The 21,951-nt window shown below is 38.4% G+C and overlaps 1 protein-coding gene across 6 annotated transcripts; it reads left to right on the forward strand.

Moving 5' to 3' along the window:
* The first annotated feature begins 290 nt into the window (after nt 1-290).
* On the forward strand, nt 291-21,512 carry LOC123507623. 6 transcript variants are annotated; one of them, XM_045260647.1, is made up of 11 exons: nt 522-654; nt 2,756-2,820; nt 4,276-8,881; nt 10,530-10,667; nt 12,239-12,289; nt 13,707-13,807; nt 13,954-14,086; nt 14,285-14,366; nt 16,246-16,417; nt 17,288-17,384; nt 17,532-21,512. In XM_045260647.1, exons 3-11 carry the CDS (start codon nt 4,280-4,282, stop codon nt 20,592-20,594), a joined length of 8,439 nt encoding a protein of 2,812 aa, XP_045116582.1. In that variant the 5' UTR covers nt 522-654; nt 2,756-2,820; nt 4,276-4,279; the 3' UTR covers nt 20,595-21,512. The 6 variants fall into 6 exon arrangements, with proteins under 6 accessions (XP_045116577.1, XP_045116578.1, XP_045116579.1 ...); XM_045260648.1 differs by lacking the exon at nt 2,756-2,820 and adding an exon at nt 1,167-1,177 and having other exon boundaries at nt 554-654; XM_045260642.1 differs by lacking the exon at nt 2,756-2,820 and having other exon boundaries at nt 291-654.
* The last annotated feature ends 439 nt before the right edge of the window (nt 21,513-21,951 follow it).

Raw genomic sequence — 21,951 nt, forward strand, 5'->3', positions numbered from 1 at the left:
TGCCTTCAGCTTCTCTCTATACTGCAGTGCATGACGACCATTCCTTTTTCATCTTGTTACTAGCAAATAATTCAGTGACCCATTGGCCATTTCAATTCTCCAGTTAAATTACTTTAAAGAACAACTTTTTCAGTAGACATGAAATATTCACTGGATAACTGCAGTGTAGTGAGAAGGCCACTCTCTTTACCGGCTAAGAGTAGAACCAAAGAGGTCTTTGTTTTCCCATGGCCAAAGATAAAAGAATGTATTTTTTCCTTCTTTTTTCTTTATCTATTAGTCTTGTTATTATTTTCAGAACTCTACTTTCAACATATTGAGAGAAGCTGAGAGCCCTGGAGCCACCAAGAACAAATAGCAAAATACCCCCAATGATAAACACTCTTTGGCTGTAATGTCATGGCCTCAAGACAACGCGCTTCATGGGTCTAGTGGGTGGCAGAGGAAGCCTGTATGCTGTCAGTGGCGACGCGGCTGTGTGGAGGAGGAGCTCTCTGTTCTTGCGCTGGTTGAGTCGGTGGCCACCAGGGGGCAGGAAAGCTCATTGCTAGCCCAGACTTCATACAAGTCGCTCCGGCAAGGATCTACCTTCAGTTATATTGCGAATGTGTGCAAATGGAGTGAATTATCTAGGCGATTCTTCTTGGAAAGAGCGTAAGTAACTTCAAGGTTTCTCTTTAGTGTTGTCTTTTCGCAACTGAGTACCATATTGACGTGGAAATCAAAGACTAGTGTGACGAACCTTCGTTGAACCTGAGAGACGACCCAGCAAAGGCAGCCAGCGGTCGGTGATGGCGCATATTATGTCAAATAAGTGGAATTATTTGGGTTGTTTTACTGACCAACATGCATTTCTTGACACTTTCCATGGTGGATTTTCATATTCTGAATTCAGATTTAGGAATCCTAGAGCTTTAATTATATGTTTGAGGTTGTTTACGTGGAGGAACGGTGATCGTGCGTCTGGCAGGGGGTCACGAGGGAAGAGTGGGGACTTGGGGAGGGGGAGGACACAGCTGGCCGTCCCACTCTGCTCGACCCCGCAACTTTTATCAGTTTCAGGGGAATATTAATGTTGTTGTAGCATTTTTTTTTTTCTTTTTGACGTTTTTAAGAATGACTGAGATCTGCTTTCAAGAACTTTAAATTGTGTTTCTCTTTTTCAGTGCAGTGCAAGGTAGAAGCGGCAGGAGTCGGGTTAGTGGGGTGGGTAAGGGTGAAGGGAGGGAAGAGGATACAGGCTACAAGTTGTTCCTACAGGAAGCGACCGTCTCTTTACCTTTGGTGCCCGTGCTGGCCTAGTAATGAGGGCGCCGCTCCATGCTTTGGGTGTAATGACTCCTCTCTCTACATATTTATCTAAGGCATAATGATTGCTACAATTTTTACATACTGCATACTTCCCCAACATAATGCTTATCTTCATATGTTTCTCTCCAGCAGGTATTTCATATCCAAACCGCAGCGATACGAAACACCCACACATCGAACCTCAATTCAATTTTGTTGCAGGCGAGATAGAAAAGCTAATCTGGAAAATTATATACGTGAAGCACGTGTGATATTTAACACTAATCTTTAACAACATAGTAATACTTAAATCAGGGTTAGTTGCCTTTTAAAGTCTCCGAAAAAAAAAAAAATAAACTTGAGGCATAGACACTCAGATATCACTATTCTTTGATATATTGATGTTTTGACAGCCTTAATCGTCACTAAATTCCAGTACAGATGCAAGGTTATGTAGTACAAGTTCAAGTTCAAGGTCGGAGGTGACGGACGGCGCGGGTGTGCAGAAGGAGGAATGGATGGAAAGTCATTAGGAATCGAAGCTCAACTTTAGTGTTGTCTCACCCCCTCCACATACATACATACATCAGTTGGTATCGGATGGTTTTTGAGGCATATTGAGGAACTTTGAATTGCATACCAACGCCTTTTTTTTTAACATTTGTTATTATTTAATGTATTTCTCACTCATGTATTTCAGTAGAGATGACGTGCATATGTTTAACAGCCTTTGATAACACAAGCACCTTTTTTTCTGATCCACTCAATATTACACAACAAAAGTGTTGGATTATTTTGATAGGTAACATTCACCAACTATTAAGGACAACATTCATCCTTAAGACGAGATCTTCATAAGAACATGAAATGCTACACCTTCATGCTCTTACACCTTTACCTGGAGGAACCAAGAGGAAACCAGAATCCTCATTTACCTACATCATGCCCAAGCTACATGTAGTTTTCCAGTTCAGTAAGACACACTAAAGATTAAATGATAAGGTTATTTTGAAATTGGGGGACTAAAAAATAAGTTTACAAGTAGGGATGTTGGGAACTGGTAATCCTTTTTTTTTTTTTTTTTTTTTTTTTTTTTGGTGGGTGGGGGGACAATTTCCCCTTATGCATAAAAAAAAATTACTGGAATACTATATTCATTTATCCAATCATTAGTGCAGAGTTGATAAGTAGTTTTTAGAGAAGACAAATTTGCAGACATGATAAATATATAGACAAGTGATTAAATTATGACTGCCATATGTACACCTGACTTCTTGCAGCTTTCTTTGTGTTCTTATGATTACTGAGATCTTAATTGTGCTGCATAGTAATTCAGCATTTTCAAGAGCTTGTACTCTCTATTTAGACTGCTAGATGAAGATGAAACCTTTCTCTGCTCTTTCTCCTCTTTACCACAGAAAAAGTTGCACATAACTGAAAATTAATTATCAATTTAAATTTTCAGGTAATTAATGGTTTGGTGTGGTAGCTGCTGATAAAAATCTAATGGAATTTCTGCTGAGTGAGATGGTAATATTTTGAGAAAAGTATAAATTTATGTTATCCACTTTTTCTGTCATTCTTTCTCATTTCCAGTCTCTTGGCAGGTGAAGCATGTTGATATTCACCAACTGATGTTTTCATCCTTTATATTTTTAGCTGGACCAAGCGTATGACTTCAAAGTATGCTTGTTGACTTCTAATGACATAACAAATTGAGTTTCATTCATCTATGCACTATGAAAGCAGCTAGCCTACATTCCACTGAGACAGTCACTGAATAAGTAGTAAATGCTAATATAGAAAACAATACAAACCTGATTAGCTATAACATGACAAATATCAAACATTAGCAGGAGTAGCTAAGCGAGCAGGTCCATGTATCCCAGCTCAATGAGGTCCTTCAGTAGATAAACAATTTGTCCAACAAATTTGAGTGATGAATGCTTATGAATTCTTCAGGGGCAGTGCATGATGGTTTCTCTTTTTTCATCTTTAAAAAAAGAAAAAAAATGTATTTGTAGTTTATTAGTTCAGTATAGTTAAGGTACTATTTACTGTAAGTTCTTTTATGTTTCATTCTAGATGTATGTAGCTTAGAAACTGTCTAACTAACCAGAGGGAGAAATATAACTTCATATACTTTTTTTTTTACATCTTACCTGCAACTACTAAGATCTGTGTTGCTGGTTTTTGTTTAAAGTTGTTTGCCATATTCATAGACATGATTATAAAACTTGAACAATTTGACAGTACATTTTTATGTATTGACCAGTATTTCACATAAAATGCAATAAAAGATTTCATGAAACATCAATTTAACCTGATATAGTTGGAAGTAAATGGTTTATGACGCAAGAATAAGACGAAAACACTTTGATAATGAATTCCTTGTGTTGTTGCAGCTGAATATGAATTAATTTTGTATTGTATTTCTCCCAACCATAGGAACTCTTTGATAACATTTTCCATTAGGATTATGAAACCAAAAGTATGTCTTGATATGTAGATGGGATGAAAATGTTGATGTCTGTAAGTATTCATAATTCAAGGAGGTTAATCAGCTATGTCACCAAGTAGTTATTAATTGTTATTTCAAAACCCTCATTGAATAGATAGAGGTCATAGATTACTTTATGTAAATCATACATTTCTAAGGTACAGCAATATGTGATATTTTCTTGCTGAATATATTAAAGAAAAAAAAAACCCATTCATTAGATATATGCTTTAGCATGAAACATTTACATAACCATTGTTCACAAAAATTACTGAAGCTTTTCTGATAGAATTTCACTTTCACCTATCAGAACAGACAGGAAACCTCAAACTCTGGACAGTTACATGACTTCTAGGAGTGTCCTTTGAAGAGACTCATTATCCATTATACCAGTTATATAAATTAATGTCCTGCAGAATTCATTATAGATTGTTTTACTATTTTTGGTTTCCCTGAAGACCAACCTTAATGCCATTGCCCAACAGGAGGATGCTGGAAGGGGACGATGAACCCAAGAGGGCTTCAGGCGAAACTGAGGAAGAATCAAGTGTTGCTGAGGCTCAGCCAGACAGTATTGAAGACCCAGCAGTAAAGAAGAAAGAGGAAGAAGAGGAGAAGGATCTGCTGGGGCTTGAAACTGAAAGAGATCAAAATCAGGAGGAAGCAAAGAAAGAGAAGCCACCAGAAGAGAAAACAGATGAAGAGAATTCACCAGAGACCATTGATAAAGATGACCAAGAAATAGTACAGACTGAAAAAGATACAGAGAAACAAGAAGAGGAAGCCCAAGAGATAGAGGAGGATGAGAAAAGTGGTGAGGAACAGCAAATAGAAATTGAAGAAGATAGAGAGGAAGAACTAGAGAAAGAAAGCACTGAAGAAGAGAAGGAAGACCTGCCACCACAGGCAAAAGGTGAAAAGGACAATACAAAACAGGAACAGGAGAAAATTGATAAAGAGGAGGATATCACAGAAGACATCACAGATAAGATTGAGAAAAGTTTGGATACTGAACAAGAGTCCCAGATAGACTTACTGAGCAAAAAGGAAAACATTCATGAAAGTGATACAAAGGAGCAGCAAGAAAGACCTGTATCAAATAATAATTTGAAGGAACAGTCTGAAGAGTGTCCTGTGGAGGATGTTGATATGGCTGAACAGATGGTGGAGAAAGAGGGACAGAAGATGGAGAGTATAAATCCCATGGACCAGGATACTGAGACATTGAATGAGACTTCAGAGTTAGATGTTCAGAAAGAAAATTCAATAAAAGAAGAGAATATTCTTGTAAAATCTATGAAAGAAGACAAAGAGGCTGAGTGTGAAGAACCAGAAGCCTCACCTGATGATACAGAGACAGTGATGGGTGAGTCTGATGCATTGGCTAATACAGAAGAGGAAAAGGTCAAAGAAGTAAGTGAAACTGTTTATACAGATGACAACAAGGACAAGATGCAGATTGACCTGGAAGTAGAGGACCCCTCAAAGAAGGAGAGTGAAGCTTTGCAAGAAAGTAGCAAAGAGGGAGATGCAGTTATAGAAATTAATGATACTGAGCAAAGTGAAACAAAAGAAGAAATAGATAATGAAACACTTGTTGGAAAGGACAGTGCCTCTCCAAACCATGATGCTGATTCAGACATAGATGTGGAAGCATTGGGAGAAGAAAAGACTGATCATGTCAAGAAAACAGAGGAGGAGGATTCAAATGTAGAAGGGATTCATAATGAAACAAATTATGATGAGCTTGATGAATCTGATGAAAGTTTAGAACTAAAAATCTGTATTGAAGGCATTACAGATGTAGAAGGAACTATTCATGATGAAAACAATGATGATGATGCAGGCATTGAGGCAGTGAATGAAGAAATTGAAAGTGAAAACCAGGAGAGTGAAGAAATGCCACTATGTGAAGAAGCAATGGAAGTTGAGGAAACCATAGAAGAAGGTGGAAATGAAGATGACATAGAAGGTGATGAAGTTAATGGACTTGACATTATTGAAGATGATGAGGATATGAATGATGAAGAGTTCACACCTGAAGATACAACAATTGGTTCTTTCTCAGATGAGAAATCCCTTCCTGAGTGTCGCTTGAAACGCAATTATTGTTGCAGCTACTGTGGTATAAACACTCAGAATCCACGACAGTACTTGTACCATCTTAGGGACGATCATGGAGAGAAGATGAAGGTCTTTGAGTGTCCTCGTTGCATCTATGCCTCTAAAAACCACCAGAAGCTTATTCGTCATGCTAGAATGGTGCACAAAATGAAGATCAAGAAGCAGGAGCCCAGTCCATTCAAGCCATCAAAGATGCCAGTGCTTAGTGGAGCACATAACAAATTCACAAGAGCTAGTGTTTCTCCTGGAAAATCAAGCCGAAGTAGTCCAGGCAAGTCTCCAAGAAGTAATGACTCAACTCATGATTACTGGGATGAAATGGAGGATGAGGATGATCAAGACACTGACCAAGATGGATCACCCATCAAGGGTGACGATAAGAAACTTTACAATTGTCAGCAGTGTGATTTTTCTTGTAGGAGTCGTAAGTTGTTGAACAGACATGAAACATCGTATCACCTGAAGCGCAGGTTCTTCCGTTGTGTCAAGTGCAACTACGTGACCCATCTCAAGGGCCGCTACACCAAGCACCTGAAGTACCACCAGCTGCCAATCCTCAAGTGTGATTTCTGTGACTTCAGGACCCCATACAGGTGGAACTTAGATCGCCACCTGAAGAACCACAATGAGGCATGTGGGGAGTTCAGGTGTCACTTGTGTAATTTTACTGCCCAAATCAAGCAAAGTCTAACAGTGCACATATCAAACCATCACCTCACCACAGAGCAGATCCGTGAGAGGGAAAAGAGGCGAACGATTGGCATAAGCGACCCTGCTGACTTTGCCTTCGATGACCAAGAGATGGAACTAATGAGACTTGAGAGAGATGAACACCCTGATGCCCTCATGCTACCAGGGGATGATCCAGATTGCCTGTCAATCTCTGAGAACTCGCATGGACAGCAAAGTCGCAACAACAGCTTCCGTGTGTCAAATATCGATGTGAGTGGCCAGGATGATTCCCAGATTAATACAGATGATGGCAAGGATGAAGATGGAGAGCTAAAAAAGAAAAAACCAAAGATAAAAATCACTCTTAAGAAGTTGAAAGTTTCCAAGCCCAAGGACACATTCTTCCAAGAACTTAATGAGCGCCACAACTTTGAGGAAGATTTCATTCACCCTGATGATGTGGTTCATCGTCACGGTAACGTTTATATCAAGACGTTTAAGTGTCGCTTCTGCACCTTCAAGGCAGCTTTCAAGAACGAAGTTGCCCGTCATGAAAAAAAGATTCATTCCATCCCCATCCCCAAGTACATGGGTCACTCAAAGAAAGCAAGGAAAACTTTTAAGTCAACAAAAACCATATCTTCCAGTGATGATGTGCTTTCTGAGATCCTTCAGTTTCCCCAGTCGGAAGACAAAGATGAGCTTGAAAGTATGGCAGTTGCAAATAACAATCAGAAGCTGAGCGAAGCAGAAGAACCTTTGCCTGATGGAAAAGATGATGAAAGCTCCAGTAAAGATAAAGATGATGAAGATCTTGAGAATATTGTTGAAGACCAAGAAGATTCACTGGATGCTATGGATGATCAGTTATCAGATTCTAGAGAATCTTCTCCTTCAAAGGACCAATCAAAGAAGAAAAATATGTCTTTCTTTGAAAAGCTTCAAGAGAAAATGCCAACATCAAATGTGCAAAATTTAGTGTGCCAGTTCTGTGGTCACGAATCAAAATGTCTTTCAGAGAGTGTCCGTCACCAAAAGCTTCATCTGAGTGCAAAGAATATCTATGCTTCTGCCTCACTGTCAACAAGGTGCCAGTTCTGTCGACACAGGTGCAAGACTACTGATGATTTGATGAACCACTTGAAGCTATGCCCAGAGGCTCGTAAGAACCAAATAACAGACTCAGGAAGGAGAGCCAGTGGTGGCCGTCTGGATGAGAATGAAGACTCCCTGTGTAGTAGTGAGAAAGGGGAAAATGCAGAATATGAAAATGATAGTGTGAAGGATAAATCTCCTGTCTTGTTAGATGAATCAATGCTAAAGAGGGAAGACATGAATCATCCCATGGAAAACAGAGTGTTTGTATGGAATAAGTTTGATAAGACAGAAGAGCAGAATTCACAAGATAAAGACAAATCCTCAGTAGATGGTAAGAAGATTGAGAAGGGAAGCAGGAGAAGCTCCTCAGATAGCAACAAAAGGAAAGCTTCAGGCTCCAAGAGTCCAGTGGATATGGAAGAGTCTCTGGATTACTACATTGAGAGTCCCACACCCCAAGGCCACCATTACTACAGTAAGAGAGTCTACAGATGTCCTCAGTGTAGCTTCTGGGCAACTACAGCCTCAAGATTTCATGTGCATATTGTCGGTCACTTTAATAGAAAACCCTACAACTGTTCAGAGTGTGGCTACAAGTCCAACTGGAGGTGGGACATCACAAAACACATCAAGCTCAAAACTTCCCGTGATAGTAGCCACCAGAATGCTCAGGTTTTGATAACTGATGAAACAGGAGAAAAGAATTATGAAAAGTATGACTGCTACCTAGCCATCATCCAGCTTGACGAGACTAATGCCCACCGCACAGAAGGGGGAATCCCTAACAGAAAGGGTCGCCCCAAGCGCTCAACTGATAAGGATGACATCCTTGACACACCCACCCCAACTGCATCTCCCATCCGAAAGCCTCCAATGGTGTCCATACCAGTTATGCCTCGTCTGCAGGGCATGCCTCGCCTCACCAGGGCACCCAACCGCTCCTCCCCAACCTCTCGTCCCGGACCAATGCCGTTTGGTCCCATCCTGCCAGGGGCTCAGCTGATGGTTCAGATTGCAGGCAGTGGAGCAGCAAGCAGTGGCTCTGGTCAACGTCCACCTCCACCCCTGGCCCTGAAGGGAAGCATGAAGTCAAGTGCCTCAACCACCACCTCCAATTCCATCAAAACCACAGCCTCAGGGAACACTGCTGCAACCAACCTGGTGGCTGGAGGACAGTACCAAATCATTACACCTCAGGTAAGAACAATTTTTTACTCCAGCTAATAGTGTGTAAATGTAAGAAGAATGTGTTGGTGAAAGTTGGCTTTTAGAAACAGAGTAGTTTCTTACTAGTAGTTCTAAGTCGATTACACTTATTCTTCCTGCAAACTTTATCACCAAGACACTCAATCAAAATAGTTTATTATCATTTCTCTCATTAAGGCTTTTGAAAAGTATATTTACAAGTGTACTTAACAAAACAGAACAGATATTCAAGAATAAACCATGTGGATGAGAGCCTCCTCAAATAAAGATTACCAAGATAAGACATCTCTTTGTAGAAGTGAGAATACAGAAGAGGAGGTTCCTCGTCTCTTCACACTATTCCTCCATCCCTTTAAGTAGTGTTTTCAGATGTTAAGAGAATACAGTAGCAGTATTTTTTCAAACTGATAGAGAAGTGTGTGGCAGGTTATGTCATCCTATCACGTAGATTACAGTAATTTTGGTTGATGAAACCTTTTGAATTGAGTTTCTAATGGGACATTCACCTTCCCCAGAATGTATTCTTCAAATGGCCATATCTCTTAATTGACTGTTGACCAAAGGTGATAGAATAAACATTTCTTACATTACCTCCATGTAGTTAGCATAAGGACTAAGGTGAGATATAATGGCTGGCATGCTCATAGATTCTTATCAAAAGGAGAATGAGATGTAGATTAAATAGTATGTGGTCTTCATATATGTAGGCCTTCACTCCAGGAACACAAATATAGAAATTGATTCAAATATTTCACCATTTTGGGGTTTTATTGATTTCATTGGAGGGAATATTGGGAGAGGCTCACTGCCCACAAAAATCTTATCCTTGCACCTATGGAAGAATGCAATGCAGCCTCAGTAATGCAAAGAATTTTGCATTGTTGAGTAACAGAGCATTTTGAATTATTGAGTAACAAGATAAAGATAAACATTCTCAAAACGGTATAAAATGGTATTTACAGAGGCCCATAACATTGGCATGAAGACTTGAGATACATGATAGTTATTGTTTATGCAACAAGTGCGATTATTTCCTGAGATTAACATGATCATATTGCACAATGAAGTGACAAGAAAGTGACTTTGTATACACAGTTACAACAGATAGTATACACAAGTTGACAGTATTCTTTTAGGCACATGGAATTGTGAACAAAGAAACATACATGATATAGAAGTCAAGACTACACACTTCTTTCAAGATGAATCAAAAGTTTGCTGGATTTTATTGTACTGCCACTTTGTCAATGCATACTCAGTCATGCTTAGTGTAGCTTCCCAAGTGTGCATGGTTTTGCAGTATTTTAGAAACTGTATTTTGTGAGTAGTTGCTATAACTTCCTATTTGTATTATCCCTACTTTATTGCAAAGATGTGTTCCCTATTCCCTATTTAAGCTGAATGTTATTTGTCTCAGCTTTGCATATTGGCATTTATTTTCTTGAAGGAGCACTCTGGCAAAGTCTGCTGCTGTTTGTATTAATTTTATTGTCTTTTTGCAATTTAAAGTAATATCAGTGTTTGTGATGCAAAAATGGCTCTACATCCCTTTTTCCTTATTTTATTTTATAGAGTAGTAGTGATGATTTTGTGGTTTGAGAGTCTGGTTTAGCAATGCAGTGATCATGTGGTATTGCAGGGGTCGGTAAATACTAGCTTGGAGACACTTCAGCTCCTGGCATCTGGCTCCACCAACTTATCTAAGCTTAAGAAGCAGCAGAAAAGTTCTCTTGTGGACCCTGAAGAAAAAGACAGTAAGGCCACATTAAGCCATCAGGTGAGACAGGAGAATTGAAGGCATAAAAGGGAAATAATGGGGTACTGTGTACATCTTTCCATAACTCTTGTCAGTATGTGTGTGGTGCAATAACACAAGTGCAGTACCATGTAGAACTTGCAAACTTTCCCTTTATATTTGACTTGGTTAATCCTCCATTTTAAGAGTTTAGTCAGCAATTGTGTGTGGCAGCTGTAAATATTGTTTGCATTGCAAGAAATTCCAGTTCCAGCTCAAGAATGATTAGACTTATAAAAGTGAATGTAAACTGAGCCACAGCGCATAACATTTAAAAAAAAAGTATATAATCATAAATGCTATTCATAAAAATAGTACTCTAATTGTACTCTGAGATTAAATAAATGCCAGAGGTGCTCAGCAAGTGAGGGCTTTAGAATTTTTATTTCTCTCTCAAAATTGGCTGCCTGTTCAGTCACCTGTCATAATTATAGAAATCATGCATCACTTTCCCAGTTACTACTCAGTGAATATTAATGTTGATCTCAAGAAATTCCATTTGCTGTTTGGTCTTTTTTATGTTTTTATGTGCAAGACTGAAGTGCGGAACTACACAGAGAATCAAATAGTGTGTTTTTACGTGGCACATTTGAGTGTAATGAAAATAATTTAAACTTAAGAACTTATTTGATGTGCAGAAAGTGCACCAAAATCCATCTAAATACCAGGTTGAGATCCTATATAGAGAAGGGTAGGCAGGACAGTGTCTTGCCTCATTATGCATATAGAAATACAAAAGAGAGGATCCCCCACTTAAGTTGTAAAGATTTAGGTATTTTTTCCCATATAATGTGAGACCTTATGTATAATTTTGATTTTGAGTTATGGAGATCTCTACTTAACATCTTTTCATTTTTTCTTTCATTAGTTTCATTTCATTTTCATTTTATTGCTTTTAAGATTTTATTATCTATGCATGAAAATCAGCATAAACAAAGTGTCTGAAGCTGTCCACCCTTGTAAAAAAGAAAATTCTAGCATGCCTCTCTAAGTTTATTTCTTATGGAGGAGGAACTAATGATTATAAGAAAAGAATGCATGTTTAATTGCTTTTGTTAAGGTTTGAAAGTGTCATAACAGCTTTTCTTGAGTTAATCACTATGATGAAAGATTATATATACAGTAATTGAGAATGTTTAATAGGATCAATCATATGTGAAATGTTTCCTTGTATGGTGAAAAAACACATTCAAGTTTACAGCATCATCAGGATCACTGGAATGCACCCAGTAGCAAGGTACTTTTTAGCCTTCCACTGGGGTGTTATAAGACCAAATGGTGATGTTATTGACTCTCATGTGTTGCAAGTGTACAACAAGGAAGAGATTACAAAACCTGTGTCTGTATTGACATCCATTGCAATTTTAGCATGACATTTCTTACAATAGTGTCTTTATATTTATGTTAACATGACCTTAGTATTTATTTTATTTGCTGCATATTTCTGCCTACTAAACTTTGGAAGTGGCTGTAGGAGCCAGCAGCATGGCATTGGTGACTGGATAGATAGTCACCAAAGCAGGATTGAGACTGTTCCTTTTGCATAACTTCAGATGAGATTCCTAGCGTGGCTGAACCTGCTGATGACAGATACAGAGGAGCAGGTAACATGGCACTTTTTTTTTTTTTTTTTTTTTTTTGTGGGCCAGACACTGTGTATTATTGTAATATGCTTGACACTTTCAGTACTCTTGTGGCTTATTGACTTGCACTTCATATGTGAGTAGACATAGCTGTTTCTTTGCACTGTTTGGGAAGCTATTTTTTTGGAAATGTTGCATATTTGAGGTTTCCTTTATGATGGTTTATTGTGAATTAAGGTAAGGTTACTTGTGTGTATATTGTGTTGTTGTTTATCTGTGAATGTCAGAGTGTATTTACTTCATGGAGGCTGCGTGTATACTGTGAGACCTTCAGAATTGATGCTTCCTAAAGTAGTTGTGATCGATGATCAGCAAGTGTTGAGGGGCAAGAAGTATTCTCTGCACTTCTTTATCATTTCTCTTTTTTTAAAGATACTGAAATTACCAACTGGATCTGTATTAGAAAGTTTCTTATTGACTACAATTCGTGTTATTCCAATGTCTTTGACTGGATGATCTATCAATTGCTAGTTAATGTCAATGTATATATTTTAGCATTGAATATTCTTGTGCTGCTATTGAAAATTTCATTAGCATTTAAATGTATTTTGTATTCAGTTTTAGTAGCTTTTATGAATTACAAATGAAAAAGCAAATACTCTTGACAAATTCTGAAGGTTTTATTGTACGCTTGTATGTTTCTAATTCATTGCATTGTTTCTTTGTACAAGAATTTCTTCATTGACATAGTGGGCAGTACCAAGGTATTAAAGGACCAAGTTACAGTTTGAGTACTGATAGAAGTAGTGACACTGATTTCTTAGTACGTACCAAAAGGCATTGACCACACATTTTTAATGCATATTTTGTCAGTGCTCAGTACTGGTGCATTTTATTTTCTCTTCACACTTTGGGAAAAAAAAAAATGAAGACCATAACAATACAGCATAGTAATGTAATATAATCTTTAAGAATATGAAAACTATATTTTATTTTCTCATTTCACACATTGTGTGACCAAAAAAGATAAGATATGTCAAATGTAACAGTGATTACTTTCATATGGCTGAAATTACTTACAATAATCATATTTTCTGGGCTTTAGTGAGTTTGTTTATGCCATTTGTCATGCTTGTCAAGTCTGCTTCATGTTTTGACAACATTTGCTAAGGAATTTTATGAAGACTCCAGTGTGATGAAATATTTTGGTAATTCAACAGTCCTCTGATTTCATCACTGCCTTACAATACTACTAAAGTACAGAAATTTGGGCTAAAACTGAAAATTAATGTCTTTGTGATTACGAATCCTGTAAGTATATGTATGATTTGATGATATCTATCACCAGTAGATGTAACAGCTTGCTTCTTAATGTATGCCTGTCTAGACTTTTCTTTGGCTCGTGAGCTGACAGTGAAGTAGCATTGTCTCTTGACAGGTGTCAGTGTCTTCAACTGGAGCAGATGGCAAGGAGGTTGCCCAGATGGTGCTGGACCATGAAGGAAACCCAGAGTGGAAGTGCAATTCATGTGACTTTAGGCAAGTGTCAATGTTTTCTTTTGTCTTAAGGTTTTGGGATATTGGTAGCAAGACTGATGCAAGTGATTTGCTTCATAGATTTAATTATTGAAGACCACTTTTTGTCTTTTCCTCTAATCTCACCATACCCTCATCCCATCCCACAGGGACAGTGAGCAAGAGACCGTAGTACAACACGTCAGCCTTGCTCATACTCGTAATGGACCCGTGTCACTCCTGCATGCTGTGCACCGCTGTGATGTCTGTGGCTATGCTGCTGGAACCAAACGAGCTGTGCAGGTAAAGTTACAGTTATCTTGACAAAACTACCACTCACTTAATTATTCTGAGCAATTTATGAGGTCAAAATGTTTAGAAAATTATTACTATATGTATACTATATCCCTATGCATTTTTTGCATCTGGATTGACATTTATTTTACCTGTTCTTCATAACTTGTCTTGAAAGAATGAAAACTAAGTTCAATCTTTCTCCAGCTTCACATTGACAGCAGCCATGGTGGTCAGGGAGGCATCACCAGCCGCTGTGAGGGACAAAACCCAGATGCTAAGGAGTCTGGTGAGTACTGATGTTACATTCACCGGTTAAATGGGTAAGATTGGCATCGGGAAGCCAGTGAACAATAACAATTAAAAAAAAACAATGTAGGTTCAACTGGTGAGGAAATGCAAAGAGGGGCACTTAAGAAGCTATTTAATAACCCAATAACAATGAAACTGACGTACACATAGAGATATAACATGAAACACATGAAAATGACATACATATATACATATAACACATAAATAAATACAACAATAAAGAACCCAACTTAATACCTAACAATAATACTAATCCTATATGGAGGCAATGTGGAAAAAACGGGACGAGGGGAAGTGATACTTATGAGGTGTCGCAGTGGTGAAGTGCTGGGTGAGGTGGATCCCATGGTAGTCCAAGAGGCGTTGTGTTCACTGGTTGAGGCCTTGACCTCAACTGACTTCCAGAAATCAGGGAGCTTGCTTAACACTTCCGCTTGAGTCGAATGGGGCCCGCGTGAATCCAACTTCGGGACAGTGGCGGGGGCTTCAAGATACGGTGACGTGGAAGGGGAGGTGGAGAGGTGGCGAACGAGGTAGCAAGCGGAGGAGGTGATGATAGTGGAGTATGTTACAGGCGGGCTGTAACACTGAGCATAAGAGAGAGAGTATATTGTATTGTAGGAATCTTTCTATGGATAGTGAATAATTGATATTTAGACAATACAGAAATCATAAGATTGAAATCTGTAGGCCATAGTTTTATCAAGTCAGTCAAATGTGCTGTCGTTCAAATTTTTCACAAATTTTCATAACATAGTCAAATGAAGTTTCATTTACATTATTTGAGTCTCCAAGGAGAACATGGAACCAACTACTGCAAGGCTCCATAGGAAAATGTATTGAATGTGGGATTGTCAATGTTTTGATAGTTAACCCCTTCCTGGCAGCAGAGCAGATGAGTGAACTACCAAATTAAAAATCATCTATATATAGACTCTACCAACTTTCATCCATATGTCTATATATAGTTTCCCAGCAATTGGGTACTCCATATTGACATCTATTTATAGACTCTGCCACAAAACTGAATAAGTGACATCTATATATAGACTCTGGCGCAACACTGAACAAACAATTGAATCTATATGTAAGTGTTGTTTGTGTTTGATTGGTGATAATATATGTCAATATATTTGTGTGAATGTTTTAGTGTCTCACATCCAGGACTTGTGATCTGGATGTAATTTACTTCCACTTTTCGTATTTTTCACATACGTACTTGTATTGTATCTATTCATTTTTAGGGAATGTTGCTGGCATGTGGTACAGTTTTTTCTCTTTGACATGATAGGCTAATAATAAAGAAAAGTGTAAAAAATGCAAAAATTTCCAGTATTAACTTATGTGCGTAGCACATCCATCATCAACAAAGCAGAAGCGTTAACCAGCCTTGAAAGGCCATGTTGACCAGTGTTTGGGTATTTAAGATGCCAAATAATGATTTATTTTATGAATTTTGTTACTTGTAAGAAATCATTTATATATAGACCACACTGCAACTTAGTGCAGTAAAATAATAAGCGTGTATATATAGATGATCCAACAAAAAGTCTTGTTTTCGAAATGTCTATATGTAGATCCTCTGCCAGGAAGGGGGTTAACTATATTTATTGAGAATTTATGTAAGTATTATTACTTCTTCTTCTTAGGCTTTTGCAGCATATTATGCTTGCTTCTATATTGTTTAATAAGTGACATCTGAAGGTTATTTCCATGTAAGTAAAAGAATTTGTAAAACTTTAATCATTCTGTGAATTGCCTTTCACTTATTATGCATATCTGAATTTTTTATACTGAAGTATGTTTTTTTACATGCATTCTGTATGGATCTTGTGACAGTGATTGATCTTTTCCAGCTGATGGTGAAAATTCAGAATATAATGACAACGCTCGCACTTACCACTGTCGGCTGTGTCCCTTCACCTGTAAGAAGCGTGGCGAGATGAAACCCCATCTTTCTTACCATACAGAGCGGGCTGACTGCATCTTTAAGTGCATGTTCTGCCCTTATTATGTCCCTACAAGAAGGTGAAGTCTTGCTGCCGTATTTGTTTAGCATTTAGCTACCTAATTATGACTTATTTTATATGCCTTTTGTATTCTAAAGTATTCTGAAGATTGCTTTGTTGATTAATTCCACATTAAAATTAGGAAAGAAAGGGAAAGACTCCTTATGTATAATGTATTTACAGAGTTGAATAAGGGGTACTAAACTGGCAGATTGTAAAGGCAACTGGAATGTTTGCTATTGAATATAAAAGCCATTGTTTAAAATGAGATAGATAGAAAGGTTTCTAGAATCTCTTAAAATGCAATTCATGATCTGGAATGCTATCAAGGGTGTGACTGTAACAATCTCCATTTCTATTTTTCCCTTTACATTCTCTTAAAGTACCTTCACACTCCAACCTTATTTTATCACAGCATCTTAATGTATATATATATTTTGTGTACATTGCTGTAGAATAAATTTTGACATGATCTGCATGATAAGAATTGTAGCATTTATTTTTGTTGCATATTAGACAATTCAGAGCAGGCAACACTTAGGTTTGAACCCTTTTTTCACACTACAGCTCCTTCATAATGAGCTTGTAAACTATTGGGATGTGGTATGTGTCTTGATCCATCTAACTGTTGAGGGAAGTCTTTGGCTTTCAGCAGACATATGTAGATTAGTTATGGCAATGATGAATTTCTCATAACCCATCCATGAAGATACAGGAAGATATTAAAATTCTATCATGTTTAGTAACTCATGCATTCACTGCATTTCATTACATTTATGACTACCTAGCAAATATACATTCTTTACTTTTTGAGTATTATAAACCAATTTTATGTACTTCCCAAAGTTTTTTACATTTTCATTTACCTTGATTGTCAATCTCTCAACAGTGAACTATTTGGACATCTGCGGGTCCATGGTATGGAAGTGCCATCATCTATCCAAGATACAACTAATAAGAACAGCAGCTCACCAGCTTCTTGCCAGGTAAGTCAGGAACTCTGAATGAAAGAGAATGACATAGAGAATATGTGAATATAAATTATGTTTTACACATTTAGGAAATGATTTTTCTAAAGAATTATTTATTTATTTATTTTTATTTTATTTATTTATTTATTTATGTTTTTCCAGGATGAGATAAATGGGCCAAGGCAGTTCATCTGTGGCTCTTGTCCCTTTGAAACTCGCAGTCGTGCTAAACTGATGCATCACAAGCAGTTCCACAAACCCAAAGGGCTGCCATTCCGGTGCCCTCATTGCACCTACAACGTTACCAGACGTCACTTGCTATCACAGCACATGCGTGTTCATGGATTGGACGACAACATAGAGGGAAGTGGGAATGGGGATGTTCATCAGATTGATGACAGATCAAACTCCCCCTCACCATCCCTCACCATTACTCCAGTTACAAATGCAGCAAGTGGATCCACAGGAGATGACAGAACACTGACTGACTCATCCAACCTCCCCAAACTCACAGATGAATCCACTACTGGCATGGAGGACATTCCTTTGGTTTGGGTATCCAGAGACCATCGTTTCTTTAAGATGTTTAAATGTAGACATTGTCCACACGTCAACTTGAGGAAAACTAATATTCAAGAACACGAAAAAATGCACAAAACAGATATCAGTAAGGAAGCTGGAGGACTCCATTGTCCTTACTGTTCATATGTAAGTGTTAATGCTGGTGTCATGTCTGCTCATTTGAAGGTACATGGAGGCTCAATGGGACAGTGCCATGCAGTTGTTGATCCATTATTAAGTGATGAAGATCAGCTAAAGCAATTAACGTCTAAAGCTCCAGCACCTACTGTGGCTCCTCAAACTCAGCCAGCACCAACCAGTTTGAAAAATGATGAAAAGATTTTGTATTACTGCCAGCATTGTCCAGCAAGGTTTTTCTTAGAAAAGGAAATCCAAATTCACTCTCGGTTCCACAACACTAACCTGCCACACACCTGCAACCACTGTAACTATGGCACTCGTCAGTCTGCACATCTGCTGACACACCTCAAGGTCCACACTCCTGAGTACCAACAGCGTACTCGGTCCATGATGGGCCAGCACCGCACTGCCCACAATTACCCTCCAGTTCCAGGATTAACCATTCCTCATGAACTTGCTGCAGATCTATCTGGAGACAAATGGTCTTCTAAGGAAGCAGGAGGAACAGGCCACCGTCCATTTTCTGCTTCACCTCCACCTTCCTCAGGAGTCATGCCACAGCCTCCACCCACCAGCAAGTACATGTGTGATCAGTGTCCAGCAACCTTCAGTAAATTGGTGACCCTCCAATACCACCAATCCTTGCATGGTACCAAGAATCCTCACCCATGTCCAAAGTGTACATATGCTGGGAAAACCTGGGACTCTCTTCAGCAGCACCTTTTGCTCCATACTCAGCACGATCAAAACTGCCAAGCAGAAAAAGCTACAAAAGAGGTTGCAAAGAAAGCAGAAACTCAGAAAGGCCTTGATCCAAACTTGAGTTCAAAAACCTCACAGAAGACCACAGAAAATTCAGTTGTCTCCAGCATTCCTCCGATTAAACTCAAGCTCATTGGATTGCGGCCAGGGGCAGCAGAAACCAGTGATGGAAGTCGACCACAGTTCAAATATTATGTTGAAGAGCAAGTTCCTTTGTCTGGTGTTGATCTACTGCGTCGCAAGACTCAGATAGAAAAAGGTGATAGGCAGATCAATGATGCAGAGTATATGGTAAGACCACTGAGCAAAAGTAAAGGTAGAGAAGGGAGGGAAGACTTGGAGGAGGAAGATCCAAAAAGGATTGGTGATCCTCACCTCCATTATCCTCTTCACATTGACAAAGTTACTGGAAAGTCCCGTGAGAAACGCTACAAATGTAATAAATGCCCTTCTGCCTTCGAAAAAGTGGAGCAGTACACTGTGCACACAAATCTTCATGGCTCTAACCACAAGTACAGGTGTCGTATTTGTGATTACTCAGTCAAATTCTATGCCAACTTTATGATGCATATTAAACGTCACAAATATCATGAAAGAATGGTAGCTCAGACCACTGGAGCAGCTCCACCACTAGAGAGTGATGTGAAGTATGAACCTCTCATCTCAAGGGAGAACTCTTCTCAGGGAGACAAGATTGTGAGGACTCCAACAGAGGATCACTCTAACAAAGAGAACTTAGAAGAGACTGACCTAACAACAATTGAACGTCAACATCTTTTATTACAGAATAAGAAAGGAGCATCAGAGACTGCAAAGAAGGACGATGAAAAGGAGAGAAGAGTTTATTACTGCCAGTATTGTCCATATGCAAACATCAGACGTGATGCAGTGGATAGTCATAGTTTGAGGCACCGTGCAAATGGTGGATATGGGTCTTATAAGTGCACTTTTTGTGATTATACCGCCTCTCAGCCCAATTTCATTCGTGAGCACACAAAGGTGCACTTCCGTCCTTTCAAATATGTCCATCCAGAAGGGTTCATGCGACATGACAAGCAGGAGATATTTAGCACACCTATTGGATCTGGAGATAAAGCTTCCAGTAAGTTGAAAGGGGACAGTGAATCACAAACAATTCAGAAAAAGTATGTAATATATTCTAATGAAGTAGAAGATAGTAATCTTGAGGAGTCTGATGGTGAAGAAGAGGAAAATGTTGATTCAGAGATGGTGAAAAGTATACAAGTTAATTTTCACTCTGGAGACATAGTGGAAGCGCCACTTGACTTTGTGATCTCATTACGGGCAAAATCAAAAGTCATTAACACTCAGGCAGAATCAGCCGAAGTCGTCATTAATAATACCACTGGAGTGACTGAGAAAGTGGAAGATGTTACTCCTGAGGTTTCTGCTTTAAGTGGAGAAGCAAATTCAAAACTAGTCACTAGTCAGGTCCCTCAAGAAGATGAAAGTATGGAAGTAGATGAAAGTTCAACTGGTGTGAAAGATGACAAGAAAGTTGAAGAAACATTGCAAGAAGATATGGATGAGTCAGCAGCTCCCTGTGAGGATAATGGAATGGAAGTTGATCCCCAACAAGACACTGACAAATTACATAATGGTCATATTGAAGAAAAGGTTGAAGGGATGGCAAAAGTTGCCTTAAAAAGTAATGAAAATATTACAAGTCCTGAATCCAAAGTTACCGATGTGTCACAGCCACTAGAAAAGAATAAAGAAATCAGTCAGTCAGAAAGTTAAACATATCAGTGTGATAGATTGCATAAATATATGAAGGCTGTGAGTTGATATGTGAGGTATGTGTATGCTACTGAAGTGTACAAAAGACTAAGTTAATTTAAAGAGTGTTATAGTGTTTCACTTAATTTAAACCAATTTATTACTATGATGGCATTATTTACAATATTTAAAATGATTCACTTATCCCTGTTAATTTTCAGGTTTTTGTAACCAAAGAGAACTACTGTTGATCAGTAACACTAAATAGCTTTGTCAGGATTGATTTTTCTTTCTTCTTTTCTTCTTCCTCTCTAAGCAACATGTGCATTTCCAGTGAAAATGAGTATTTATATTTTCAATACTAGGTACTATAATAGTGTTGTACATAATAATGGTTATTGATTACCCTTCACCAGAGTGTATGTGACCTGGCACTGCTTTTTAGTGCTACTTGCACAGTTATTAGGAAAGTGTGTGTGCGCATACGTGCATGCATGTGTATATGTGTGCATGTCAGAAAATGTGATTGAGTGACTTGCTTATAATGTCAGTTACCATACTGAAGACGTGGGAGTGAAAATTACATGGTTTCCCTAATTATTGTAAATTTGGATTTACAAGTTCATGAGAATGTTTGTTACTTCATAAACCAGCATCACGTGGTGCCAGTGAACACAACCAGCATAACTATTCGGTTTGTGTATCAGTGATCTTAAAATAAAATTTTTGTTAAGGTATTAATGTGTTGAACTTGGCTTTAGTCTATAAGATGTTAGTCTGTCATCTGGTTATGGAGTTTTGTTTGTTGGTTTCATTAGGGGAGTGTAGGTGTGTGCTGGTGTCCTTAGTTCATTGTGGCCCTTCTGCAGCTCCATGATGCTCGCCACTTTTGTAATGGGGATTTTGTAATATATTTTCACATGAATTTTATGCTGAAAAGGTTTTCCTATCATTAACCTATTTCATTTAAGTAATAGTTTGGCCTCGAGCAGGTAGTACATGGAGATGAATTTCAGTCTTTCATTATTCTACCTTGGCCTTGTATATAAGTATTCTCTGTGGTCTTATTTGGTTGAAGGATGAAAGTGTATGCTTTACATAGTTAGAGTGACACCTCTAATTGCAAGGCTAGGTTTAGCAATAATTTACGTTGCATTCTTTCAAGTAGTATCAGTAGACACCTGCCGAAACGATAATTACTCCCAGTGAAGTCTAATAGTACTGGTTCAGGGGGTGCTGTGAACTTCCTATTAAAGTCAGCTGTGACCTTACTGAATGTTTCCCTTTGTGTCTCACAACACAGGAGGGCAGTCACAGCCTGTCCCTTAGAGACTCTTCACACAAAACTACATGCATACAACTACACAAATTCTTTACA

The sequence above is a fragment of the Portunus trituberculatus genome, chromosome 23, assembly GCF_017591435.1.
Source record: "Portunus trituberculatus isolate SZX2019 chromosome 23, ASM1759143v1, whole genome shotgun sequence".
Lineage (NCBI taxonomy): Eukaryota > Metazoa > Arthropoda > Malacostraca > Decapoda > Portunidae > Portunus > Portunus trituberculatus.

Excerpts from the sequence above, each read along its gene's own strand:
- LOC123507623 (XM_045260642.1), top strand. The coding sequence starts at position 395 with ATGTCATGGCCTCAAGACAACGCGCTTCATGGGTCTAGTGGGTGGCAG. Across the intron at positions 8,882-10,529 it reads ACCAAATCATTACACCTCAG|GGGTCGGTAAATACTAGCTT; the intron begins GTAAGAACAATT and ends GTGGTATTGCAG. Across the intron at positions 10,668-12,238 it reads AGGCCACATTAAGCCATCAG|ATGAGATTCCTAGCGTGGCT; the intron begins GTGAGACAGGAG and ends GCATAACTTCAG.